Source organism: Canis lupus, chromosome 22, assembly GCF_011100685.1.
Source record: "Canis lupus familiaris isolate Mischka breed German Shepherd chromosome 22, alternate assembly UU_Cfam_GSD_1.0, whole genome shotgun sequence".
Lineage (NCBI taxonomy): Eukaryota > Metazoa > Chordata > Mammalia > Carnivora > Canidae > Canis > Canis lupus.
In genome coordinates, this window is record NC_049243.1 from 61,250,132 (window position 1) to 61,272,599 (window position 22,468).

General features: G+C 56.0%; 1 protein-coding gene across 2 annotated transcripts in view; it reads right to left on the reverse strand.

Moving 5' to 3' along the window:
• Positions 1 to 1,905: 1,905 nt before the first annotated feature.
• Positions 1,906 to 22,468, reverse strand: part of RASA3 (RAS p21 protein activator 3) — a 108,822-nt gene continuing 88,259 nt past the window's right edge. For both annotated transcript variants that reach the window (XM_038570139.1, XM_038570138.1), the window contains 15 exons: positions 21,703 to 21,859; positions 20,771 to 20,919; positions 19,650 to 19,764; positions 18,858 to 18,932; positions 17,977 to 18,100; positions 16,788 to 16,894; positions 15,955 to 16,032; positions 14,967 to 15,044; positions 13,932 to 14,005; positions 13,144 to 13,250; positions 12,594 to 12,676; positions 9,847 to 10,055; positions 8,286 to 8,389; positions 3,827 to 4,010; positions 1,906 to 3,339 (listed from right to left, as the gene is read on the reverse strand). In XM_038570139.1, the coding sequence (XP_038426067.1) occupies positions 3,264 to 3,339; positions 3,827 to 4,010; positions 8,286 to 8,389; positions 9,847 to 10,055; positions 12,594 to 12,676; positions 13,144 to 13,250; positions 13,932 to 14,005; positions 14,967 to 15,044; positions 15,955 to 16,032; positions 16,788 to 16,894; positions 17,977 to 18,100; positions 18,858 to 18,932; positions 19,650 to 19,764; positions 20,771 to 20,919; positions 21,703 to 21,859 (1,720 nt within the window). In that variant the 3' untranslated portion in view covers positions 1,906 to 3,263. The remainder of the gene's footprint in view (positions 3,340 to 3,826; positions 4,011 to 8,285; positions 8,390 to 9,846; positions 10,056 to 12,593; positions 12,677 to 13,143; positions 13,251 to 13,931; positions 14,006 to 14,966; positions 15,045 to 15,954; positions 16,033 to 16,787; positions 16,895 to 17,976; positions 18,101 to 18,857; positions 18,933 to 19,649; positions 19,765 to 20,770; positions 20,920 to 21,702; positions 21,860 to 22,468) is intronic.

A 22,468-nucleotide genomic window follows, 5' to 3' on the forward strand; every position in this document is an offset into this window, starting at 1 on the left:
GGTTTGTCGCTGCTGTTTGTTTAGACTCCACTTACGGTGGGGTCCTAGGATATTCGTCTTAGTCTGATTTATTTCACTTAGTGTTGTACCTTCTCGGTCCAATCATGTCACGAATGGCACAATCTCATCTCTTGACTTCTGAATAATATTCCATTATAAAGGCCAGCTTCTCTTCACCCACTCATCTGTCGGTGGACATCTCAGCTGCTTCCGTATCTGGACATTCGCAGATAACGCTGCTATAAAGTTCTGGGGAGCATGCACCCCTTTGCATTAGTGTTTTTCTATACTTTGGGGTAAATTCCCAGCAATGCAATTGCTTCTATTTTCAACTTCCTGAGGACTCTTCACACTGTTCTCCAGAGTGGCTGCACCAGCTGACACTCCCAGCAGCAGTGCATGAGGGCTCCGCTTCCTCCACAGCCTCACCAGCCCCTGTTGTTTCTTGTGTTATTGATCTTAGCCATGGTGACAGGTGTGAGGTAGTGTCTCATTGTGGTTGTGTTTTGCATCTCCTGGTGATCAGTGATGTTGAACATCTCACGTGACTGTTGGCCACATCCTAATCTTAGGAGGACGCTGGTCACATGGGATTGGGGTCCACCCAAATGACTTCGTGTAACCTTAACTAACCCCTTTAAGGAACCCATCTCCCAACACGGTCACAGTCTGAGGGGCTGGGGTCAGGATTTTGCCATGAGTTTTTGGGGGACACATTCAGCCCATGATACAGCTTAGCAGAGAACATCTGGTCTCATCCCAGCACATATTTTTTATCTTGAGGCATCCAAGGCCACAGGAGACAAATCATAATAGGTGCTTTCCCTGAGCAACCAGCAGATCATAAATAGAATGAAGCAAAAGGGACTCTGTTAATTCCACATGCACTTTTATCTTCCAAACCACTTCCCGGCACATCCACTCATGGGGGCTCCAGTCACCCAGCCAAGGGGCTGGTGCAGCTGCTGATGAGCCCAGGGACATGAGAGCAGAGGTGCCAGGCCTACAACCAGGAGGGTGGGATGCTGAGATGGGTTGTCTGGAGGCAGAGCAGGTGGGCGCACATGGAGGCCCCTGGAAGCCACCATGGCCGGTCATGAGGCTCCTGGGAGAAGGCCTTGGCTCCCAGGCTTTCTGCCCCCGGTCCCACGTCCTCCCATGGGGACAGAACTTGGCTCTCCTGATTCCCTGGGTCCTGCATGTATCTGAGTCAGCCAGGCTCCCTGAAGCTGCCCCATGGACCTGCCGTGGATGCCTGCATGTCCCGGGGGACTGATGCTGCTGGCTTGACCCCTGCACCCCTGTGCCGTACCCCCCCCAGCCCATCTTGCTGCCCAGGGCTGCCAGGAGCGGCCGCTGGGAAGCAGCAATAACACCTCCCTCCCCAAGTCCCCCAGGAGGGGCTGACCCCCCGTCATCCCAAACCTGACCTCGTGTCCTCAGAGCCAGACCACTTGATTCTTTCCTAACAGGTGACTCAGGCTGGAAGTTGAACAACGGAGTCAACACCACTTGGAGAGGAAGAACAGGGAAATGATGCATCCCTGCTCTGGAGGCAGGTCTCCTCCAGGCGCTGCCCCCACACACGCAGCACCCCCCAATCTGGGAGCCCCTCCTGTTGCTTCCCATGGATGCCGGCCTGTGTCTGGTCCTGGAGCTCAGGCCCCACTGTGTCCCGGAGATGGTAACACATGCTGGAGCCTGTCCTCCTCGTGTGGGCTCGAGGCCGCCTCCACCCTCACTGAAGGCTCCCGGCACAACATGCATTGAGGGAACGCTGAGTGCCGAACCCACATCCTTCCATCCCACAGAGCACTGTGGTTTCCAGTCTGACCCTCACCCTCACCTGTCCCACGTGCCCGCTCCGCCACACGCAGGGGGCACTCGCGCAAAAACAAACCAGTCTTCAGAAAGAATAAAACATCTGTTTTAATTGGCCAGTAAAATACATTGCAAATCATTAGTATCTTATAAACAGAAACATTAAGTTACAAATCCATGTTAAAAATTGCAGTTTGGTGCAGCCTCATAGCTGTGTGTCCCAAAGTTTATTTTTTGCAACATCTTCCTCACCGTTTTGTGACAAGGCATGTTACTAACTGCCATCGTTCAGAATCTGCAGGACAGTGTTTGCAAGTAAAAGCAGAGATGGGCACAAGGTCTGTGTGTGTGAACAGTGCTCTCCAAAGCTCAAAGGCTGCCTGCCTGCCTCATGTCAGCATCCCCACCTCCACAGAAAAGCACCCCACCACTGCCTGGCAGCTGCCAGGGGCTTCACAGAGACACAGCCTCCAGCTCAGGAGGAGCCAAGTCTGCACAGCTCAGGGCCTCACTTTCCCTGATGTGCTCTGGACGGCCTTTAACTGGCTTCTAGGAGATGCGCCTCCTTCCCTCTGTGGCTCTCCTGTGGCACCCTGCCCTTTGATGAGAACAGGTCTAGATGTTCCAAGGTACCTTATATCAAAGACCTAATGAGAAATGGTCCTTTAAAAACATTAAGAAAAACAGCTTGAAAATAATGCACATTTCTATTTTAAAAACCTTCCCCAAACCTCCAGAAGTGGTGGCTAATGTGGATCGTACTCTGCAGTTCCACTGACAGCAGAACTACAACTTTTGCTCAGAAGGGGATGGGGTGGACACTGACCTCAGCCCATTGCCAGCTCTGGCAGTGTCTGCAGCCCACGGGGGTGGGAACACCCTAGTGCTCTCTGCAGAAGGATCCCGTACCTCCAAAACATCAAGAACATCCTCAAATTCGGATCTTTGTGCCATTATGCACAATGAGGCCACAAAACCGACCTTTCAGCCAGGAATCACAGCAACACCAAAGGCTGGAGCTGGAGGGCCACTGCCCACGGCCGCCCAAACAGGCTCACGGGAGACGAATGATGCTATTTAACGTCCGGTCTCGCTGAAGCAGAATACGCGAAGGAACAGGGCTCCAGGGGCACAGCGCCACGCAGCGCAGCAATGGCAGAGGTGCACACGACACAGAAGTACAAGCTCTACAGAGGGCACAGTGTCCCCAGCAGCTCATTCCAGAAAGGCCGGTTCCAGTCACCTGCCACAGTGTGAATAAAGTGCACGGCAACCACAGACACAGCCCGCGGAGGTTCACCAGTCCCAGGAGCTTGGCGTGTGAGCTCTATGTGAGCGGAACAAGTATGGATCCCTTGCCCTTTAGTCCTGTCTCTGTTCCCTCCTTCCCGAAGGTGGTGGTCTTCCTGGTGCCCGTCCTTGGACACGACCTCCTACAGACTTCAAATGGAATGGGTGGAGGTCTCAGACTGCTGCCTGATGTAGCTCTGGAAGCTCTTGTCTCCAATGGGGTGCTCCCTGCAAAGCAGAAATGGGGAGGAGAGAGTGGGGTGTAGTCTCCTACGGCCAGTGCTCAGCTGCGTGCTTTAATACTCTCTCTTCTGTCTTTAAACGTGATACGTGTTCATCGCAATAAATATGAAAAATACAGACAAGCAAAGAAAAAACAAGCTAAGCCAGAAGTTGTCTATAGAAATGTATTTGTGGCCCAGAGAGAGGCATGATGTGTGCAACTTCTGGCCCAGGAAAGCCTAATTTTGGAAGCAATGGATCTGAAGGCAGGAGGGTCTGGAGGGAGGAGGTGAGGGAGGTGCTGCCCCTGGGACACTGCCCAGCAGGCCCTGGAGAGCACGGTAAGCCCCTCTGAAGGGACAGGAAAGCTGCCCTAGTCCTCATGGGTGCATGCAGGTGGCTTCACGGTAGCGCCCTGGCCCAGGACACTCCTGAGGTCCCCTTCTCTGCTACCTTTGCCAAGAGCAGCCCACAATCCCGCCGCCATACTCACTGGCTCCCATACTTGGTCTTCTTGAACTTGTCCCTTCTGTACTGGGCGTGCTCCTGCTCCAGAGCCCCAACCCCAGTGATGACCTGCTTCAGTGTCTTATAGGTCTCCTGAGGGTCGTCAATGATGAACGTCGAGTACTCCTCCTGCTCGGGCCCGTCGTACACAGATCTGCTTCCACAGGCCTCTGCGGTGTTGGGAGAGGGCTGGAGGTCAGGGCGGGAGCTCTTCGGGGCAGTAGCCTCAGGGAAGGGCTGGCAGAGCCCACGCAAACGCACAAAGACACAGAAGCCATCCCCAAGAGCCGGGCCTGCACTGAGCCCTAGAGAAGCCAGGGTCTGATGCCTATTTCTGACCAGCCTGTTTTCTGGGCGACCTGCATCTATCCACGCCCCATGGCTCACCAGACCAGAACCAGCAGATGTCTGTTCACGGACACTGGGCCAGGTTGGCTCAAGAGCCTGTGGTCACCCAGGGTCAGTCTGGGGAGACGACCTCCCCCATGAAGGCCCCATCTTAGAAACGGGTGCTAGGGGTTCACTCACCCAGCATGCACACGCACACCCTATGCTGGGAACCGTGGGTATGAGGTGCGTAAAAAGGTGTCACCTCTCAGCCAGTCTGCACTAGGAGCTTCCTGCGACCTCTGTGACCCCTATCTGCTGTGCAGTGACTTTCTCATTGGACCACCTCACTCCTGCTGAAGACCACGCTGTGGCCTCCAGGTATCCACAGGAAGCGCCAAGTCATCTGAGCTGGGCCTGGCCCCCTCCCCACACAACCGGTCCCCAGTCACCTGAGCTGGGCCCTACATTCCAGGGCCACAAAGAGACCAGGTGGGAAGACATGCTGTTTGGATAGTACCTGGCCTAGGTGAGCCAGCATCTAGGGGGCTCCTCACCCTATCTGTATTGCTGTTTCATTATCACAGAAGCTCTGGTGTCCACTTCATTGTCTTTATTTCTAACCCAGGAGAAATCTCTTATTTCTTGAAAAACCACAAGTCTGTACAAAAGAAAACTAGGAAGATTTAACATTTCAAAGAAAAAGAGAATCTGATGTGAGAAAGACAAGCAGGTCTAAACATGAGGGACGAATGAGCAGAGGAGGCAAAGGAGGAAGAGCCAGGTGGAAGGGTGCTGATCTCATGGTCTGGACCCCTCCCCACAGCCCTACCTGTGGGAGCTACCCAGCCTGGAGCACGTTATGTAAGTCCAAGCCTCTGTGAACCCTCTGGGGAGGAGGGACACTGGTGTCCCTGAGAGGCTCCTGCCTGGGGGCCTGGCAATACGGAGAGCTTGGCTGTTTTATTTTATTTTATTTTATTTTATTTTATTTTATTTATTTTATTTTTATTTTATTATTTTATTTTATTTTATTTTTAAGATTTTATTTATTTATTCATGAGAGACACACAGAGAGGCAGAGACACAGGCAGAGGGAGAAGCAGGCTCCACGCGGGGAGCCTGACATGGGACTCAATCCCGGGACTCCAGGATCACAACCTGGGCTGAAGGCAGCACTAAACTCCTGGGCCACCCAGGCTGCCCAGCTTGGCTGTTTTAAAGACAGCCAGTGTGGACAGGTCAAGAGGGATCACCCCTGAACACGCTCACATCTCTGATCACTGCTCACGGTGACCAAAACCAAACAAATTCACTGCCAGCATGGTGCCGGCAGAGAATGGGCAGACGCCTTCCTGACACAAGGATCTGAACTTTCTGCAGAGTTCCAGGTGCCCAGAGGACTCAGACCCAGAGGGGACGGAGTACAGGGGAGGTGGCCTGGACAAGGATACAGGCAGCCAGGGCCCTCACTGCCTCCCAGGGGTTATTTGATTTAATCCTGGATTAACCCACACGGGATGGTACCATCACTGCCTGGTCTCATAGGAGAGGACAACAGGCCTTGCCCAGTTGTCTCACAGTGGACACCAAAGCTGTCTCTGGGTTGCAGCCTGAGAATGGCAGACAAGCTGCCCACAGGGCCCCGAGGAGCCCTGAGCAGATGTGTTCGGAGTGACCCCAGAGGCCCAGGCCCGAGAGAAGGTGATTGTGTGGGGGAAACAGCACAGTGCTCTGTGTGAATCCTCCCCCTAACCATCCCAACACCTGATAAATGGGCCCTTGTGCCTACTTTGCAGAGGGATGAAGCAAGCTGCTATCCCAGGATATACCACGAGAATGGTGACCTGCTGCCACCCTGAAAGGCTCATCTGCACTCATCTCAGCCCCACAGCCCAAGCCCCCTGTCAGCTCGTTAGCCAGGCCCCTGCCAGGCCCCATGCTAACCCTCCTCTGCCTAAAGTACTGGGTTCTGCTGTCAGCAGATTGCAGGGGGAGGGTTAAAGAACCAGGGCAGGCCCCAAGGAAGATAGCCAGGTGACTCCATACCACATGAGGGAGGTGGAGGAGACCAAATCTCTCCTCCTGCACAGGCAACTACAACACAGCTTCCTCTGATCACCTAAAGGCTGCCATGCCCAAGAGAAAAGGACTGACCATGTCAGGTGTTAATAAGCCCCATGGTCAGTGCCAAAAAGAACAGTTTGATTAATATAAAAGGAGTATCTTGAGAGGATTAGGTTGCTCTGACAACAAACTATCTGCCTCAAAGAAGCACTGAGACTCCAGACAGAGGCTGGAAGACGGTCTGAGAAGTGATTCAGTGCCACAGTGCCCGGGTGAAGCGTACTGTAAGGTCTCCAATCCTGTTGACACTCTAAGAACACTTGTCCAGATGATTCCTATACTTTGAGGGAGGTTCATCCATCCATCCATCCATCCATCCATCCATCCATCCATCCACCACTCATTATCCATGCATCCATCGTCCACCATCCATCTATCATCCATCCATCATCCACCCATCTACCCATCATCCATCCATCCATCCATCATCCATCATTCATCCATCCATCCATCATCCATCCACCCATCACCCATCACCCATCCATCCTCTATCCTCTATCATCCACCATCCATCCATCATCTATCATCCATCCATCTGTCATCCATTGCCTATCCATCTATCTAGAAAACATGTATTTAGTTCCTCCTTCATGTCAGGCTCTAGGATAAATAACACCTGCTTCTGCTCTCAAAGGGTCAAGTATATTGAGACAGTTGTCATGGCAAAGACAGAGATACATACAGGGTTAGAAAAAGCTCCCTGGAGGAGGAGATTCACAAGACAACCAGGTATTGGCCAGACTGAGGGGGCAGAGGCAGAGGCCTGCAATGGCATGATGCTGGGGAGACCCCAGACAACGTGTCTGGAAGCAAAAGGGAGACAGTGTGTGGAAGAGGTGGCTGCAAGGTGGTTGATCATGCAAGGCTTAGGCAGCCCCCTTCACAACCCCGGATCTCACATGGTGGCTTTGGCCTCCTAAGACTCCTTACTTCTACCCTCCTCTGGACTGGTCACTCCTCTCAGGCAGCTGGGAAGGGGCTGGCATCCCCTGGCTCCAATGCCTTTGCCACCTTGAAAGCCTGGTGTAGAGTGCCAGGGCCACCACTGCAAGGCCTCCTGGAGCCCTGGAGCCACGTGCTGTGTACAGCACACTTGCTGGGTGGGTGTGTGCGTGTGCACACGAGCATATGTTCAGGTGTATAACACAGTTGTCTTGCATGTGTGTGCATGCATGTGTGACTGTGCATGTGCCCAGAGCCTGGAAGTGCACCCAGATGAGTCACATGAGGAGACCAGAGAACAGGTGTGGCCCCCTCAGACGGGAAGCTCAGCATGGCATGCCTGCCACACCATCGCCATTTTGCTGTGTTAGATCAGGAAAAAGAAAAGGAAAAATATCTAGCAGGTGTGTTTCCAGGCCCACTCCGCTTTATTTCACCTTCAGAGTGGGGCTTAAGGGCTGGGTCACCGAGTCTCTGAATGTGGCTCTGAGACCTGCCCGGCTCGGCCCAGGACCAGGCAGCTCATCTGCCTCCCAGTAGCTCTTCTTCCATCCACCTCTCCTGAACTGAACATCACCCCATGTCACCTCATGTGTCCCACCCATGCTGCTGAGCTCTGCAGAACATTATAAGGTGGTTAAATGTTGAGGATGATAAAGCTGCGTCAATATTATGTCTGCTCCCACGTGCAGAGTCACACACACACATAGGCATGCAACCCTCTGAAAAACACAGAAGACCGAATCCTCAGTCTGGGGGTACAGGAGATTATAAAATATACTATCTTCTCAAGAACTTGGCAGTTCAGAGGCTGCAACTGAATTCCATCTTAAAATTATCTACGGGATCTGTTATTAAAGTAGTTCGCCCACGTAGCTGCCAAGCTGCAGAAAGCAATTCCCCCCCCTCGGTGCCACAAACGAGGACAGGGGGCTCCGAGGGCTGGTTGTGCCAGCAGAGGGCTCCCGTTGTCGCTGGGACCCCAGCCAGGCATCCCTAAAGCCACTGGCAATCTCGTGAGACAGTGTCAGGCTGTAAGCGGAGCCTACCTTGCATTTTCTCCAGTTTGCTCATGTAGGAGTTGAAGAGAGAGTAGATTCGCTCCGTTTCTCGGTCCCCGTCAATGTCCAGCTGGATGTTTGCTGGGAGGCCGCTGCCCCAATACAGCAAGACCAGAACAGAAAGAACAACAATGGGAATCATGACCTTTCTTTTTTTAAAGAGTTAGCTAACAGAGTGGTCTTATAAAGTGAGCTTATCCCTGATGGCATTCATGTGTGGTTGGTGGAAGAGGTCACAGCACTTAAAGGTGACCATCCACGGGCTCGGAGGACGAGAGGCCCACAGATCTGCTGTGATAGCCAAGCAGACTTGTTCTGCTGGGAAAAGAAATGACTTTACTGATGCACCTGGGCCACGTGCCCTGAAGGTTCGGCCTGCCACCCAGGTGGGGACAGCCAGGTCCCCATTCCTCCTCAGCCTGGGGTGGCTCCTACTCCGCCTAAGCGTGTGGCAATGTCGCCTCCCCTGGACACAGTGCTCAGCCTCTCCTGGGCAGGATCCCACAGGGATTTTCCTGAGTCCTAGAAGCCGGATCCTCCACTCCCGCTTCCATTAGCCTGGGCCTTTCCTCACGCCCACACTAGACAGCAGTTGTCACTGTCCTCGTAAGCCATGGGGCACCTGGTCCTCCTTCCAGAAGAGGCAAGGTGAGCCTGTCCTGACCCTCAGGAGGCCCAGCTGACAAAGCCAGAGGGTGCAGGGGAGTGTGTGCAGATACTTGCAGAAACCGAAGGGCCTGTGAGCAGGATGGCGGACGACAGCACCTCCCTCACTGCCACCCACCCCCAAGGATCACTAGGACCCCTGGCAGAGACAGGAGGACCCAGGATGGCTCACAGCTCCTGATGGGTCTCCTGAGAGCCTTCATGGGGATGAGCCAGGGCTCTCTCACACAGAAGCCCCTCAACAATCAAGACAATGGTCCACGGGACTCAGCGGTGCATATGCAGCTTGCCAAGACGCCACATAGCCCCGTGGCCACACTTCCTTGTGCAATGCACAAGCCAGACTCCGGTGCTTGGGCCACACGGGGTGGACGTGAGACAGAGCGACTGAGGGGACCTCACGAAAGAGACAATTTTTTTTAAATGCTCCTTTTTCAGCTCCTATTCTGAGTCTGCACCCCTCACACCACTCGACACACGCCTGGGCAGGGACAGAGGCAATGCTACCTTCCCAGTTCTCCAGTACAACACAAAATGTCTAAGGAGTGACTAGTGGGGTGGTCGTAAACGTTCTCTAGGACCACTCACTCCAAACCCCTTGAGGCCAAGACCCTGGCCAGATGGACTGACTTAAAGACCCTGGGATGCTGCCCTTGTGCTGACCAGTCCATGGACGCCGATGTGTGCACCAGACCACGATCCCTGTAAAATCCCAGACCCAGGCTAACATGAGACTCGTCGGAGGCCCTGTACAGACATATTCAATAAACTCTGCTTTCACTTCCTGCTGGCTCAGATCTGACTCCTGGGCTCTGTGAAGCCAAGGCCCCCTCCCTGGGTCCTTGGAGCCAGCCCGCCTGCACTGGCGGTAGTGCAGACCTACCCGGTGCAGGGGGAGCAGCCAGGCGCTGTGTCCGAGGAGGCCCTGCAGCACAGCCAGTGGCCATTCAGGTAGGCTGAGGGGTGGTAGACGGTAAGCCGTTTCTGGTTGCACTGGCTCACTTTGGTGAGGATGTCGATCCAGGCCTTGGCCTCCACACAGTTGTTGGCCTGGATGTACAGCGCTCGCTCGGGCTGAATGACCTGAAACATCTGGGACGTGGGGAGAAGGCTCAGAGAGACCTCAGAGCAAAACACCCGCCGGGCCACGGAGTCCTGGGGATGGACTCGCACAAGACCCAGGCCCACAGAGGGAAATGATGGAGCTGACCCCGAGGGAGGATGGCACGGGGGACTGGGGGGACTGGAGGGAGAGAGAAGAGCTGACCCCGAGGCAGGACAGCCCGGGGGTCATGGCATCTCAAAGTACTTTCTGCTGCCCTTGAACGACAGAGCCACTAGGCACAGCCTTCTCCCTGGGGGCTCAGGAGAGAGAAGAGCCCCTGGCCAAGGCTCTGTGCTGGGGTGTCAGGGGCTCATGTAAAAGCACAGGGATCACACTCTCTACCCCCCCCCCCCAGGTCCTCCTGATGCTCACTGTGCCCATTACTGAGACTTTCTTTGGGTCTCCTGGTTTTTAAGGTGGGAGGACTTCTAAGCAAGGTGCATCTGGCTTACCTTGTGCTACCCCCACACCTACCTCAGGACCTTTGCATGTGCTATTGAGTCCATCTGAAGAATTTCCCCCACCCACCTGAGCACCCTGGGGACCCTTCTTCTCCTTCCAGAAAGGTGTCACTTCCTCTGAGAGGCTGCTAAGAGCCTCCACTGCTGTTCTTATTATTCATTCCACCCACATTCCCGAATGCCAGGCTCTGCCCTGTGTTCTGGGAACACAGTGTGGCCCAAACAGTTTCTATCTGCATGAACTTTCAGCCCTCAAGAAAGATAAAAATGAAAAGGAAGTGCAGGGTCTGGGCACGTCAGAGGAAGAGTCAGGAAATCAACGACCCCGCTGCTGTCAGAACGTGATTGGGGGGAGGGGAGGGATGTGTGCATGGACAGGAGCTGCTGGATCTGAGGGGAGAGCTGGGGCGTCTTCAGGGACCTGAGCCCTGCCCCTGCGCCCCCTGCACACACATGCACTGTTGCACAGGCCTTAGACTGCATCTCTGCAGGCTGCGACCCCCAGGGAGGGACAAACCCCAGACAGAGTTCTGTTGACCGCCCTCACGAACTGGCCGCTCTGACAGGGCCACCGCGGGCCACCTCGCAGACGGGCAGGGGTCTGCAGTTAGTGCCATACGCAGTTGCCTGTGAGGGAAAGTGGTGGGAAACAACAGGCTGATATGCTGAAGTTGGGTGATTTTCTAAAGAAGTGAAGGGGATGGAAATGCAGTTTCTAGGCTGTCTTCACGCTCGTGCCCTGCCATCACATCCGGGAATGCCATGGGCTGCCCTCAGGGCACAGTGCTCCCAGGCTGCCATCCCGGAGAGGGCCGGTCACAGGTCAGGCAGCAGACACCCAAGGCGACAAGACATGCCACAGAGGAGATGAGGACGGTGCTTGCAGCAGGTGCAACAGCATTACCATCCTCAGGCCCAGAGAAAATGCCACCATCTGCCACGGGCCCATCTGCTTGCCCGAGAAACCACCTTCCGTGGTCCAGGGGCGGCACGAGGTAACAGGGGGTGCAGGTGAGCAGGACGGCCATCTGTGAGCTGGGCCTGGTGGCCTCTAGGTCACACCCATGACGGAAACCACATCTGTGCTCAGCCTGTCGAACTCTGCATGCCCACGGCGTGTGCTGGCAGCAGCGGTGACAACGCGATCAGCAACGCTGCCACATCCCATGGCCACATAGGGCAGTGAGGGGTGCCACCCCGGGTAAACGTGGCCCTGGGAGCCCCGTGGCCCTGACAGACAAGCGAAGAAGGTCCCTGGGTGGCTCTGTGCACAGCAGAAAGCCAAGGAAAGTTGTGAAGGGGTGAGGGAGGTGGGAAGCCTGAGTGGAGGGGCAACAGTCTGAGGAGCAGCCCGATGAGGATACGGTGCAGTGTGTTTCCCATGCTCGGCTCATGACAAGATGCACGTAGGGCTCAGGCCTAACACCCAGACTGTGGGACACCCGCAAAACCTGGCCTGCATGCGTCAGACACTCCAAGGCTGCGAAACACAGAGAGAGGCTGAGAAATGTCCCAGATCAAGAACCTGGCAGAGAACGAGTGGACCAGGCGGCACTCGGCTGGGCACTCAGAGACTGTCATCGGTGCCGTGGGCACCCTGCCCTGCCTTTGAGAGCAGCACAGCTCCTATCCCAGGATGTCGTTCTTTATAGGCAGCACGCTGGGGTATCTGCGTGGTTCAGAAGGATGCATGGCCACGGAGGGTGATAAAGGACAGAGCTCAGCCAACGTGACAAATGCAAACACCCCGCGACTCTGGGTGAGGGGACACGGGAGGTCCTGCTCTGTTTCTACAACTTTCCTGTAAGTGCACAACCATCTCAAAATTAAGTTTCAAAGAAATGCTGCAAGATCCCAGAGCTGATCCCTGAGCTGCCAGGAAGCCCTTTCCAGCAGGTTCCTCCCTGCCCTGGCTGCCCGAAGCAGGAAGAGCCAGGCCGCTGTGCTCCAGGGTTCCCACACAACAGCTGTGAACACCAGTGAACATGCAGGTGACAGGGCTCTGTGGCAGAGAGCAGAGGATGGAGAAACCCCTGAAAAGTGTGGCGCACACAGGACACTCACGTTCTTCATCTTGAAGGACTCCTCCTCCAGCTTCTCCACCGCCAGAATGTTCTCAATAGGAATGCTGCACAGAGGCTGGTCTCCTGAGGTTGAGAAGGTCCATGAGGGGGCAGGCGGTGGGCAGAGGGTGGGTCCCCGCCCTCGGGGTAATGGGTAGACGACACAGAGACCCCAGCATGGACACTGTCCCACCCCTGAGCCTGGGCAGCACTCCCAGCAGGACCCAGGACACGTGGCAGCGACCCAAAGCCTCCGAGGAGCCCTGTTCTCAGTGCCACATCCCTGTGATCTGAGCCGTGTCACACCTGGGAAGACACGACCAACACAGGACCCTGACCCTGTTGCCCGGAGCCCAGAGGCGCGGCCCTGGCCCGCCTGCTCCCCAGCCCCCCGGGCCACCCTGGTGGAGGAGTGTCCAAGCACTCCTGTGACAGCGGCGGCTCACCCGTGGGACACGTCATCCTGCCCTTTGTTTTCACTCCGGAGAAGCAGGCTCTGGCCTTGAGGATAAAGGCTGTGAACCAACTAAAAAGCCAATTTCCCTTGTTACCTTTGCTTTTCTGGTAGGTAAATTCATGGTTGGTCAGGCAGAACCATCTTTTCTTAAAGTTCTTCATCCCAAAGCGCTTCCGTCCTTGTGCCCTCTTGATCATGAACCTGTTGTGAAGAGGGCGTGTCTGTGGGTCATTGTCAGGGCTCAGGGCACATCCGCCTCCGGCCCCCACGCCACAGCCCAAGTCATATCCGCTAAATCCAAATAAACTGCCCCTTTCACAACTGTCCTACCTGAGGCCGCCTGCGGGTTTTCAACACCTTAAACCCAAAAGGCAAAGCTCTCTACTTTTGAAAAGTTTTAGTCCCAGTTGACAAGGACACTGGGTTCACGAGACCTTCAGTGAAGCAGCCACCCTCCCCATCTCCCGCCCCAGGAAGCCCCAGGAAGAGCAACGAGAGACACCATGAAGAAGGTAGGGCCCACGAGCCATGGCAGGTGCGCTCCCCGGCAGGCAGGAGACGCTTCAGGAGTGGGGGCTGCGGGGGCAGGAAGGGTGGCTCCAGTGTGAGCAAGCCAACACCTCAGCACGGTTCAGCCTGCCCTCCCTCTCTCCCACTGACACTCACACCACCCACAGGGGAGAGGCACCAAGAAAGGCAGGCCAACCCCACATTTCAGACATCCCTGCAGACCATCTTGCAGGATCTGAGACACGGATGGGGGCTATGCTTGTCCAGGCCAGGGCGGCCCCTCAGGGGTCTGGCTGCCTGTGAGCTGGGACGGCCAGGAGCACGGCCCCTGCAGGTCTGTCCTGCTGGCCCAGCAGCGCACGCAGGCCTTACCCTTCCTTAAGCAGGATGGGCTGCTCTATACTCTTAGGGTCTCTTCTCCCAGAAGATGAGATCAGATCTAAAAACTAAAGCAGGAGAGATATGAGATGCTTAAGGGGGAAATGGTGGGTTGGATACAATCCTGCTCACACAGGAACAGTTAGCTAGAATGCTGCATCTCTTTCTGACTCGAGGAGAGAGCAACTGGGGGAGCGTGGGTCCCTCTACAAGAGTCAGGGGGTCCTGAGCGTGTCTCTGCTGTAGCTGGAAGCTTCCAGTCCTGACCCCAGCAACCCATCAGACCCCCCAGGGAAGGACTCACTGCACCCACAGCTGCGGCTTCACCTGCTTCAGGTCACACCTGGAGACCTACGTGTGTGGCAACAGGCAGCCCAAGGATGCATCTCTCCTGGAATGCACAGCAGGATCGGCTCCCAGGCCCCCGCCCCTCCTGGATTCATCTGTTCCTCAACCTGTCTGGATTCCCTCCACCAACTGTGCTGATGTGTGCCCCCGGCTCCTCTCCCTTCCTCCTCTTCTGGGTCTTGGTTTTTATGATTTCTGAGAAATAAGTATGTGTGACTGTTTCTAAACACAAGAGAAAAAGTGGGGCACCTGGGGGGCTCTGTGGGTAAAGCATCTGCCTGAAGCTCAGGTCATGATCCTGGGGGTCCTGGGATCAAGTCCCGCATCGGGCTCCCTGCTCAGTGAGGCGTCTGCTTCTCCCTCTGCTGCTCCCCCTGCTTGTGCTCTCTCTCTCTCAAATAAATAAAATCTTTAAAAATCAATCAATAAAAATAAACCCAAAAGAAAGTAAAGCTTTAGCATCCAGAAAAGATTGTCCCCATGTGCTGTGTCCCTAACTCCAGGTCTGGATGCCCAGCTCTGTGACTCAGGCATTTGTGGGGCACCAGTATAGTACGTGGCCGGCAAGGCAAGGCACTGTGCCACCCCTTAGGGACAAGAACTGTCAGTTCCGAACAGGAGTGGTGCAGAAGGGGCTCACAGCACCCTGGGGGCAGAGGGTCCTGGGACAGCCATACTCACATTTTTTACTGCATCAGCATATTTTTGCTCGTTGAAGAATTCATAAAATGCAGCCATGTAGGATTCCTTAAAACTGGCCTAAAATGAAACAGGTCACTTAACAAAGGCCTGCAGGACAGCGCTGAGCTGCAGGCTGCCTGTGGAGGTGCACCACTCATCTGGGCAGCGGGTCTCCCTCAGGCCCACACGTCCTCAGGTGCCCACAGCTGAGGCCTCCTCATCACTGCAGTGGGGCTGTGACAGGTCCTGCCCTGGGGAGCTCTGGTCTGGCCAGGGGACCGCGGGGGCCCTGGGAGACCTCAGGGTTTCCTAGGAACAGGGAATCTCTCGGCAAGGGCCACTGTCACTGCTAACTCTTCTCTCTAGGAGGACACAGGATTCAAATTTATTCCTTGCCCTCCCCTGCCTGGAACATGGTGGGACTGACCCACCGCTGGTCTGGGGGATGTTACTGCTCTACTGCTTATTAAGACACGTCATCATAGGGATCCCTGGGTGGCTCAGCGGTTTGGTGCCTGCCTTTGGCCCAGGGCGCGATCCTGGAGACCTGGGATCGAGTCCCACATCGGGCTTCCGGTGCATGGAGCCTGCTTCTCCCTCTCCTTCTGCCTATGTCTCTGCCTCTCTCTCTTTCTCTCTCTGTGACTATCATAAATAAATAAAAATTAAAAAAAAAAAGACACGTCATCGTGTATGCTACTGGCTCGTGAAATATTACTGTAAATTAACATCCCCACAGTGAACCTGATTAAGTACGATTCACAAACATACCCTCAGTCTCTGAGGATAATTTGCCCCCACACAAAATAGGTTTAGAAAGCAAAGTTTCGGAGTTCAGCAGAGCTGAGGAGTGTGCACGTTGTTGGAACATTCTCTCCGTGAAGATGGTAGTGGGGGCGCCATGTGGGCTTTATTGTTCCTTATGCTTATAACTGTTTAACACACACTCCTCTGTGTTAAAAAGACATGATTAAAATAAATGACTTACAGATTTTGACTTGGACAAGCTGCCAAGAGTCTGAATGGTCTTAGAGATAAGCGTCAGCGTCCTAGACGTCTGTGGGTCCTGTCGGATGGGAAGGAGACAGGCATGTTTCCTTTCAGTTTTACAGAAATGTGACTGAACCAGAACTGCATGGCCGACCATGGATGACATCCCCTAGGAGCCCCCCAGCTCCAGCGTGCTGCCTGTGTGTGATGGAGCAGGTGCACCTGGAGGAGTTGCTCAGGCACTTCTGTGGCACATGCTCCAGGAGCGGCTCGCGGCCAGGCTCTCCGCCTAGAGGACCAGATGCCAGTGCTTCCAGGACAGGGGGCTGCGGGCAGGACGCAGGGAGCAGCTCCATCAAGCACCCAGCCTGACACACATTAGGGGCCTCTTTAAATGAGCAGCTTTCCTGTGCGATGCTGAGCGCCACCCTCCCCCACGGCCCTTCGTACGACCTAGAGGTTTAGTCTAAAACTCACCAACAGGAATGGGCCCCTAGAATCACCTCACCCTGGGGTCTCTGCCAAGCCCAAGCACTGCGGGGCCCTGCAGGGCTCCATAAGCGTTTGTTGATTATGTGACGGAACATACACATGATCATAAATGCCCCATAAATGCCCCGTTTTTCCCGAGGTGGGAGTGAGAAATCCCGGTCACAGCGTCCACTGTGTCTAACAGACACAGCTGGCCGAGGTGCTAAGCCTTCTTGCGTATAAAGGAGTTCAGGGCATGTGGGTGTTCACAGCCCGGCTGCCCCACCAGCAAGGACGCTGAACACCCCCATGAGCCCGGGACGGCAGGTTTGCCAATTGACGGGGGTTGACATCACTTACCGTGTGGTGAGGCGTCAGCTGGAAGAGGTTGGGGGACAGGATGGCCGGAGCGAAGAATCTCAGGAAGATGAAGCTGCTCACGGCCGTGTACCTCACATCCAGGTCATCTGCAGCCAGGACACAGAGAGCCGGCTCAACGGGCCTTCTGGAGACAGCGGTGGACCTGGAAGCCGGCACCCAAGTGCGCCTGCCCCTCCTGAGAGTCTGCCCGGCCCCACAGGAGTCCCCGTCACCATCCCCAAACACACCACAACATGTGGTGGTAGCACTGCACCAGCCAAGGAAGGCCTGGCCGGGCACTAACCCAGAGCGTCTGAGGGCTGGGTATGCTTGGTAACTGCCCTTGCCAGACACCAGGGCCCCTTCCATGCTGGAAGGGGCCACCGTGCTCTGAAAGCAGGAGGTCCCGTCCACAGAGTCGGGTGGGAGGCCGGACGTGCTGAGAGGCACCTCAGCAGGTGGGTAGGAGGCGGCTTCTGTCAGGGTCCCAGGGACCATTCTGGGCACCCCATAGTTCCCTGAGGCAGGAGGACACATCTGGGCTGTTCCCTGACTCCTCAGGGAAGGATGACGAGGGCCAGGGATGGGGCCTGCTGGACAGGGTGGGGGGCCAGGCTCCCCACAGCCCACTCCTCTGCCTGCATCCCAGTCCTCAGGCCAGCTGGCGCTTCCTGTCGGGGCAGGACACCTTTTCTCTGCTCCTGGGCAGCTCTGCACAGGGTGAATCCTGGTGCCTTCCTGAGGACCTGACACACGTGAAAAGGCAATTCATCCCTAGGGGCCCCTCCTGTCCCAAAGCCACGGAGAGCTCATCCTGTCTTTCTTGAAAGTGCAGCAGGGCATGCGGTGCAGAGCTGCCCCTCAACCTACCACAGTCAGAACTACAAAAAAACAGGAAAGGCAGCTTCCCCTGGAGAGGCCCAAGCTCGGAGAGATTAACGCTCCACCCCACATGAACCAGTGTGACGAAACACGGCCAGCTGGCCTTCCGTGCGGGGCCCGGGCCTGGGTTCACAGAGGGGCCCAGCCGGGCTGCAGAGGGATGAGGTGCGGGCACTGGTGTGGATCCAGCAGCCACAGCCAGAATCACGTCCACACAGACTCTGAAACGTCCTTCTCTGCTTTGAGACAGTGGGGAGAGGAACAACCCAGCAAGGGGCTGTGGGTGTTCTCCACACCAAAGACTCACCCTGGAAGCGCTTGGCAGCCGCCTCTCGAAGAGAGAAGAATATGTCACACATGACGGTGGGGCAGCTCACCCCCGATTTGGTGATGACGTTGAAGATGCGGTCAACATACTGCCGCAGGTTTTCCTGCAACAGGATGCGGGTGGGACACCCCCCAGTGCCTGTTTGGAATCACTGTCTCCCCAGGGCTGCTGTGCCAGCCCCATGGAGCCCCAACCACACTGGGATGGGGCAGGGCCCGCAGCAGCAGCAGATGTACTAACATCACTATTTACAGAAGTGCCTCTCTGGCTAGTGACAGTCGTCACCGCGGCCAGGGACCAGAGCTCTGGGGGTGTGGGGCATGCCCCCTCCATGCCGACCTCATCCATGGGGCGTAGAGGTAAAATTCACTGCCTTGTATCTCCCGAAGGCATGAATAAATCACGTGAGAGATTAGGAGGTGAGGGTGCATTGAAAACATCAGGGAGTTCTATTCTAAAACACAGGACAGTGCTCTGCGGGGACAGGATGGAGGCAGCCTGGCTTTGGGACCTGTGTCTATGGCTGCCGGAGACCAGACCAGGCTGGGAGAAGCCAGGCCAGGAGGCCTCCTGGTGGGGAGGCTCTTGGTCCTCCCAGAAGGGAAGGTGCCAGGCCAAGTGCAGTGCCATCAGCAGCAGGGCGGTGGCACTGGGGCCCGGAGCAGGGCATCACGGCGCTGCACTGCAGCTGAGAGGGACTGTCTCTGGCGGAGACACAGGCTCCTGAGGACACCCTGCACAGTCAGTCCCCGTAGGTCCCCCTCCCCAAATCCTAGAGAGATGAGAGCACCCCAAGCAGCCAAGTGCCAAAATCCTACAGATGGGCGAGCAGCTCCAGAGAGTGCAGAACAACTCCTTACCATGTTGTTTTCAAGGCTCTCTCCATCCTTTAGCTTCACAGGATCAATCTCACAAGATTTGTGGCTCTGGCATATCTGGAAAGTGCACGGACAACAAGGAGTGAGCAGCACAGATTCCAGGAGCATGGGCGGGGGGAGGTCAGGGGCATTGGGCGTCATGGCCACAGCCAGCCCCACGCAACAGGGGACGAGAGCCTTCAGAGTGGCCACAGAGCGCCTCAGTCCATGAGGATCAGGCCTCTCCTGGAGACCATTCCAGATCCACGCACGTGGGATCAGGCTTCATAAATTTTAAAAACAGGGTTACTGAGCAGTGTTGGCAGGTCCACGCACACAGACCAAACCAGAATGCGAGTTTAAACTTCCTCACTTCCCTGCATTCATTTATTTATTTTTAAAGATTTTATTTATTTATTCATGAGAGATACATACACACAGAGGCAGGGGCACAGGCAGAGGGAGAAGCAGGCTCCATGCAGGGAGCCCGATGCGGGACTCGATCTCAGGACCCCAGGATCACACCCTGAGCCAAAGGCAGACACTTAACCACTGAGGCATCTGGGCATCCCACGTCCCTACATTTAATGACACCGTTCTGGGAAATGCTGCCTACTCAAGGGTCCCGGGAGCGGTCAGGGGAGGGACTCAGAGCCACCAGGGGAGGATGCTTATGGTGCATTCGTCTGTGTGCCCCAACGCATGAGCGATAACAGAGGGACCATGCACAGCCGGGGGTGCTCTAGAGAGGACCTTGGCTCACAGGCTCAGGGGGCCCTTGGGACCCCCACTCACCTCCTCTATGGCAGGTTTCAGGGTCATGTGCAGGTAGTGCATCCCTGCCAGCTTCATCGTCTCGTCAATGCACTTAGACGTCAGTGAGTTTCCTCGGAAAATGGTGTTGGGGTCCCTACAAGAACAGGCAACTATCTCAGCAGGTGTCAGGGGAAGCAGAGCCTGCTCTGAGCACCCGTCCACTGGATGCAAAGATATGCCCACGCTGCTAAGCGTGCTCCCAGATGCTCTGAGAGGGACACAAGACCACGCCAGATGTTTTACAGCTGAGAATCCTGAACCCGCCGCCCTGTCTGGAGCAGACGGACCGCACAGAGCTGTAGTACAGTTTAGCAGGACATCCACACACCCACTGCCTTGGCTCTTTGTGAAGCTTGGTTTTGCAGCAAGTTAATGCTTCCAAAGACCAAACCTGGGGTCAGCATGGAAGTCCAGCACAGAAGCATACATGTGCTTCATGCCTTCTCTCAACTAAGGTACATTCTGGGTTTCTTTGAACCAAGAGCTCCAGGGAGAGACTCTTCTTTTTTTTTTTTTTTTTTTTTTTAATTTATTTATGATAGTCACACAGAGAGAGAGAGAGAGAGAGAGAGAGAGAGAGGCAGAGACATAGGCAGAGGGAGAAGCAGGCTCCATGCACCGGGAGCCCGACGTGGGATTCGATCCCGGGTCTCCAGGATCGCGCCCTGGGCCAAAGGCAGGCGCTAAACCGCTGCGCCACCCAGGGCTCCTGGGAGAGACTCTTAGCACAATCCATCCCCAGGGAGTGGGCACAGGTCCTGGGGCAGCAGTGACCCCGTCCTCTGGCATGGGCCTGACTCTGAATCTGCACCCACAGACCACGGGAACTGACCACCCTCAAGGCAGCCAGTGCCCTTCTTGCGTGCATGCCTCAGGATTTCTGAGAGAAACGGTGCCTTTTAACAATGTACCTTCAAAAGAAAAACTGAGCCTTGTGGGTCCCTTCTGCTGTCCCAGATGGGCACTCTGATCCATGCTGAGGGGACTTCCGCTATGCTGAGTCACCCACACCTGCCCTAGGCCAGCCCCTCACCACTCACTGACCCCAGGCTGCACCCCTGGTGGGATGGGCTCATGGGCAGAGGCTGAGGTTCACTCACTGGGTCCTCCGGACCTCGGCGTTGGCAATGGCACTGATGAACGGCACCACCCTGCCATAGTGCAGGAAGAGCCTCACGAGTGGGATGGCGGCCTCCTGCTTCTCCCTGCAGACCTCACCCAGGACGTGGGCCGCGGATGCTGACACAGGCTGCGAGAGGAAGACACCACATGGCCCCAGGGTGCGCTTTCCAACCTTGGGGGCTGGTGCAGATCCCCACTCCCCACCCGACTTGGTCAGTGGGTTGATGGTACCAAGTCACCATACCAGAGACCCAGGCCCCCTGAAGCCCACACCAAACCCTCCAACGTGCACACGTGCTCTGAGTGCATTCTTGGAGGATCCTTCCACCCAAAGCCAAGTCTAGCACTAGGGTCAGTGACCTCAGGGTCACAGATCAGAAACTGTGGCCTTGCTGGCTTGCCACAGGGCTCTAACTGCAGGCAGGGCATGGGGCAAGGGCTTCTACCCTCCCAGCAAAGGGAGAGGGAGGGATTTCTGGGAACAGAGCAGGTGTGGGGGATGGTGTGCAGGGGAGTCACTGCCAAGCGCTGGCAGCTCAGACGCAGGGCAAGGGGTGGGCCGGCTCCCTGCCTCCTGAGGGGAGGCTGGTGCGGGCGGCTAGGTGGGGTCAGGGTGGGGCCAGGTCCAGGGCGAGGGCTCTGAGGGCTGGAGCTGATGGGGGTGTGTGGTGTGGGTGAAGCAGGGCGGGGTCGGGAGGGTCAGTGGGCGGGAGCTGGGAGCGAAGGGGTGGGGCCAGGGCCCAGAGGGGGCAGGGAGGAGAGGTGAGGGGTCCAGGGGTGGAGCTGGGGTCCGGAACCTGGCAGGGGGTGGGGCTGGGGATGCAGGAGCTCCGGGTGTTAGCAGGCTACCCCACAACCCCACAGGTGTCCACAGGCAGCCCAGGGCGTAGCAGGTGCTCGGCACGGGTACCTCCACATCCGCGGACCTCAGCAGCAGGTCCCGCAGTGGGCTGTAGTAATCAGAGGAGAAGACGTGGTCCTCAGTGTACACCACGTTCAGCCGCAGGGACCCCAAGTCGCCCGGCTTCAGGCTCTTGCTGCCGTTGTCTCGGGGCTGAAGGAAGTACCTGGACAAACGTAGGACACACAGCGGGCTGCAGCGGCAGCACCATCCGGGGCTGGGTCCCTCGGGGCTGGTTCCAGGACGCCCGGAAGGCCCAGTATGCCAGGCGCTCTGCACCGCGCTGATCCTGCTGCACAGGGCATCCTGGGCTGGGCCGGGGTCTGAGGCAAGAGGGAGCTCCAGGGCAATTCTACAGGACACCTCTCTGTTCCTCATAGGAGCTGGGGATGTTCCCTGACACCCCCTGCAGGGTGCATGCATTGCATGGGGTGTTTCTCGTGGAGACCCCTCTACAGGGTCCGAGTGGGGGGCCAGTCATTCCAGGCGGCACCCCACAACACAGAGTCCCTGTGCCAGAAGTCTTTTCAAAGGCAGAGCCCCTGTAGGGTCTGTGCCCTGGGGCGCCCTGCACATTATGTTTACTATGGGGGCTGACATTCTGGAGTCACAGGCCAGAAGTTAAGGCTGAAAAGCAGGAAGGGTGGAAGGAATAAGAGAATGAGAAGGGGGGAATGAGTGACTACACAGTAAAGTCATTTATCCGTGAACATGAATACTCGACAACAGCTAGCAATACGAAGAGCAAAGCTGCGATTATTCTCATAAATACATG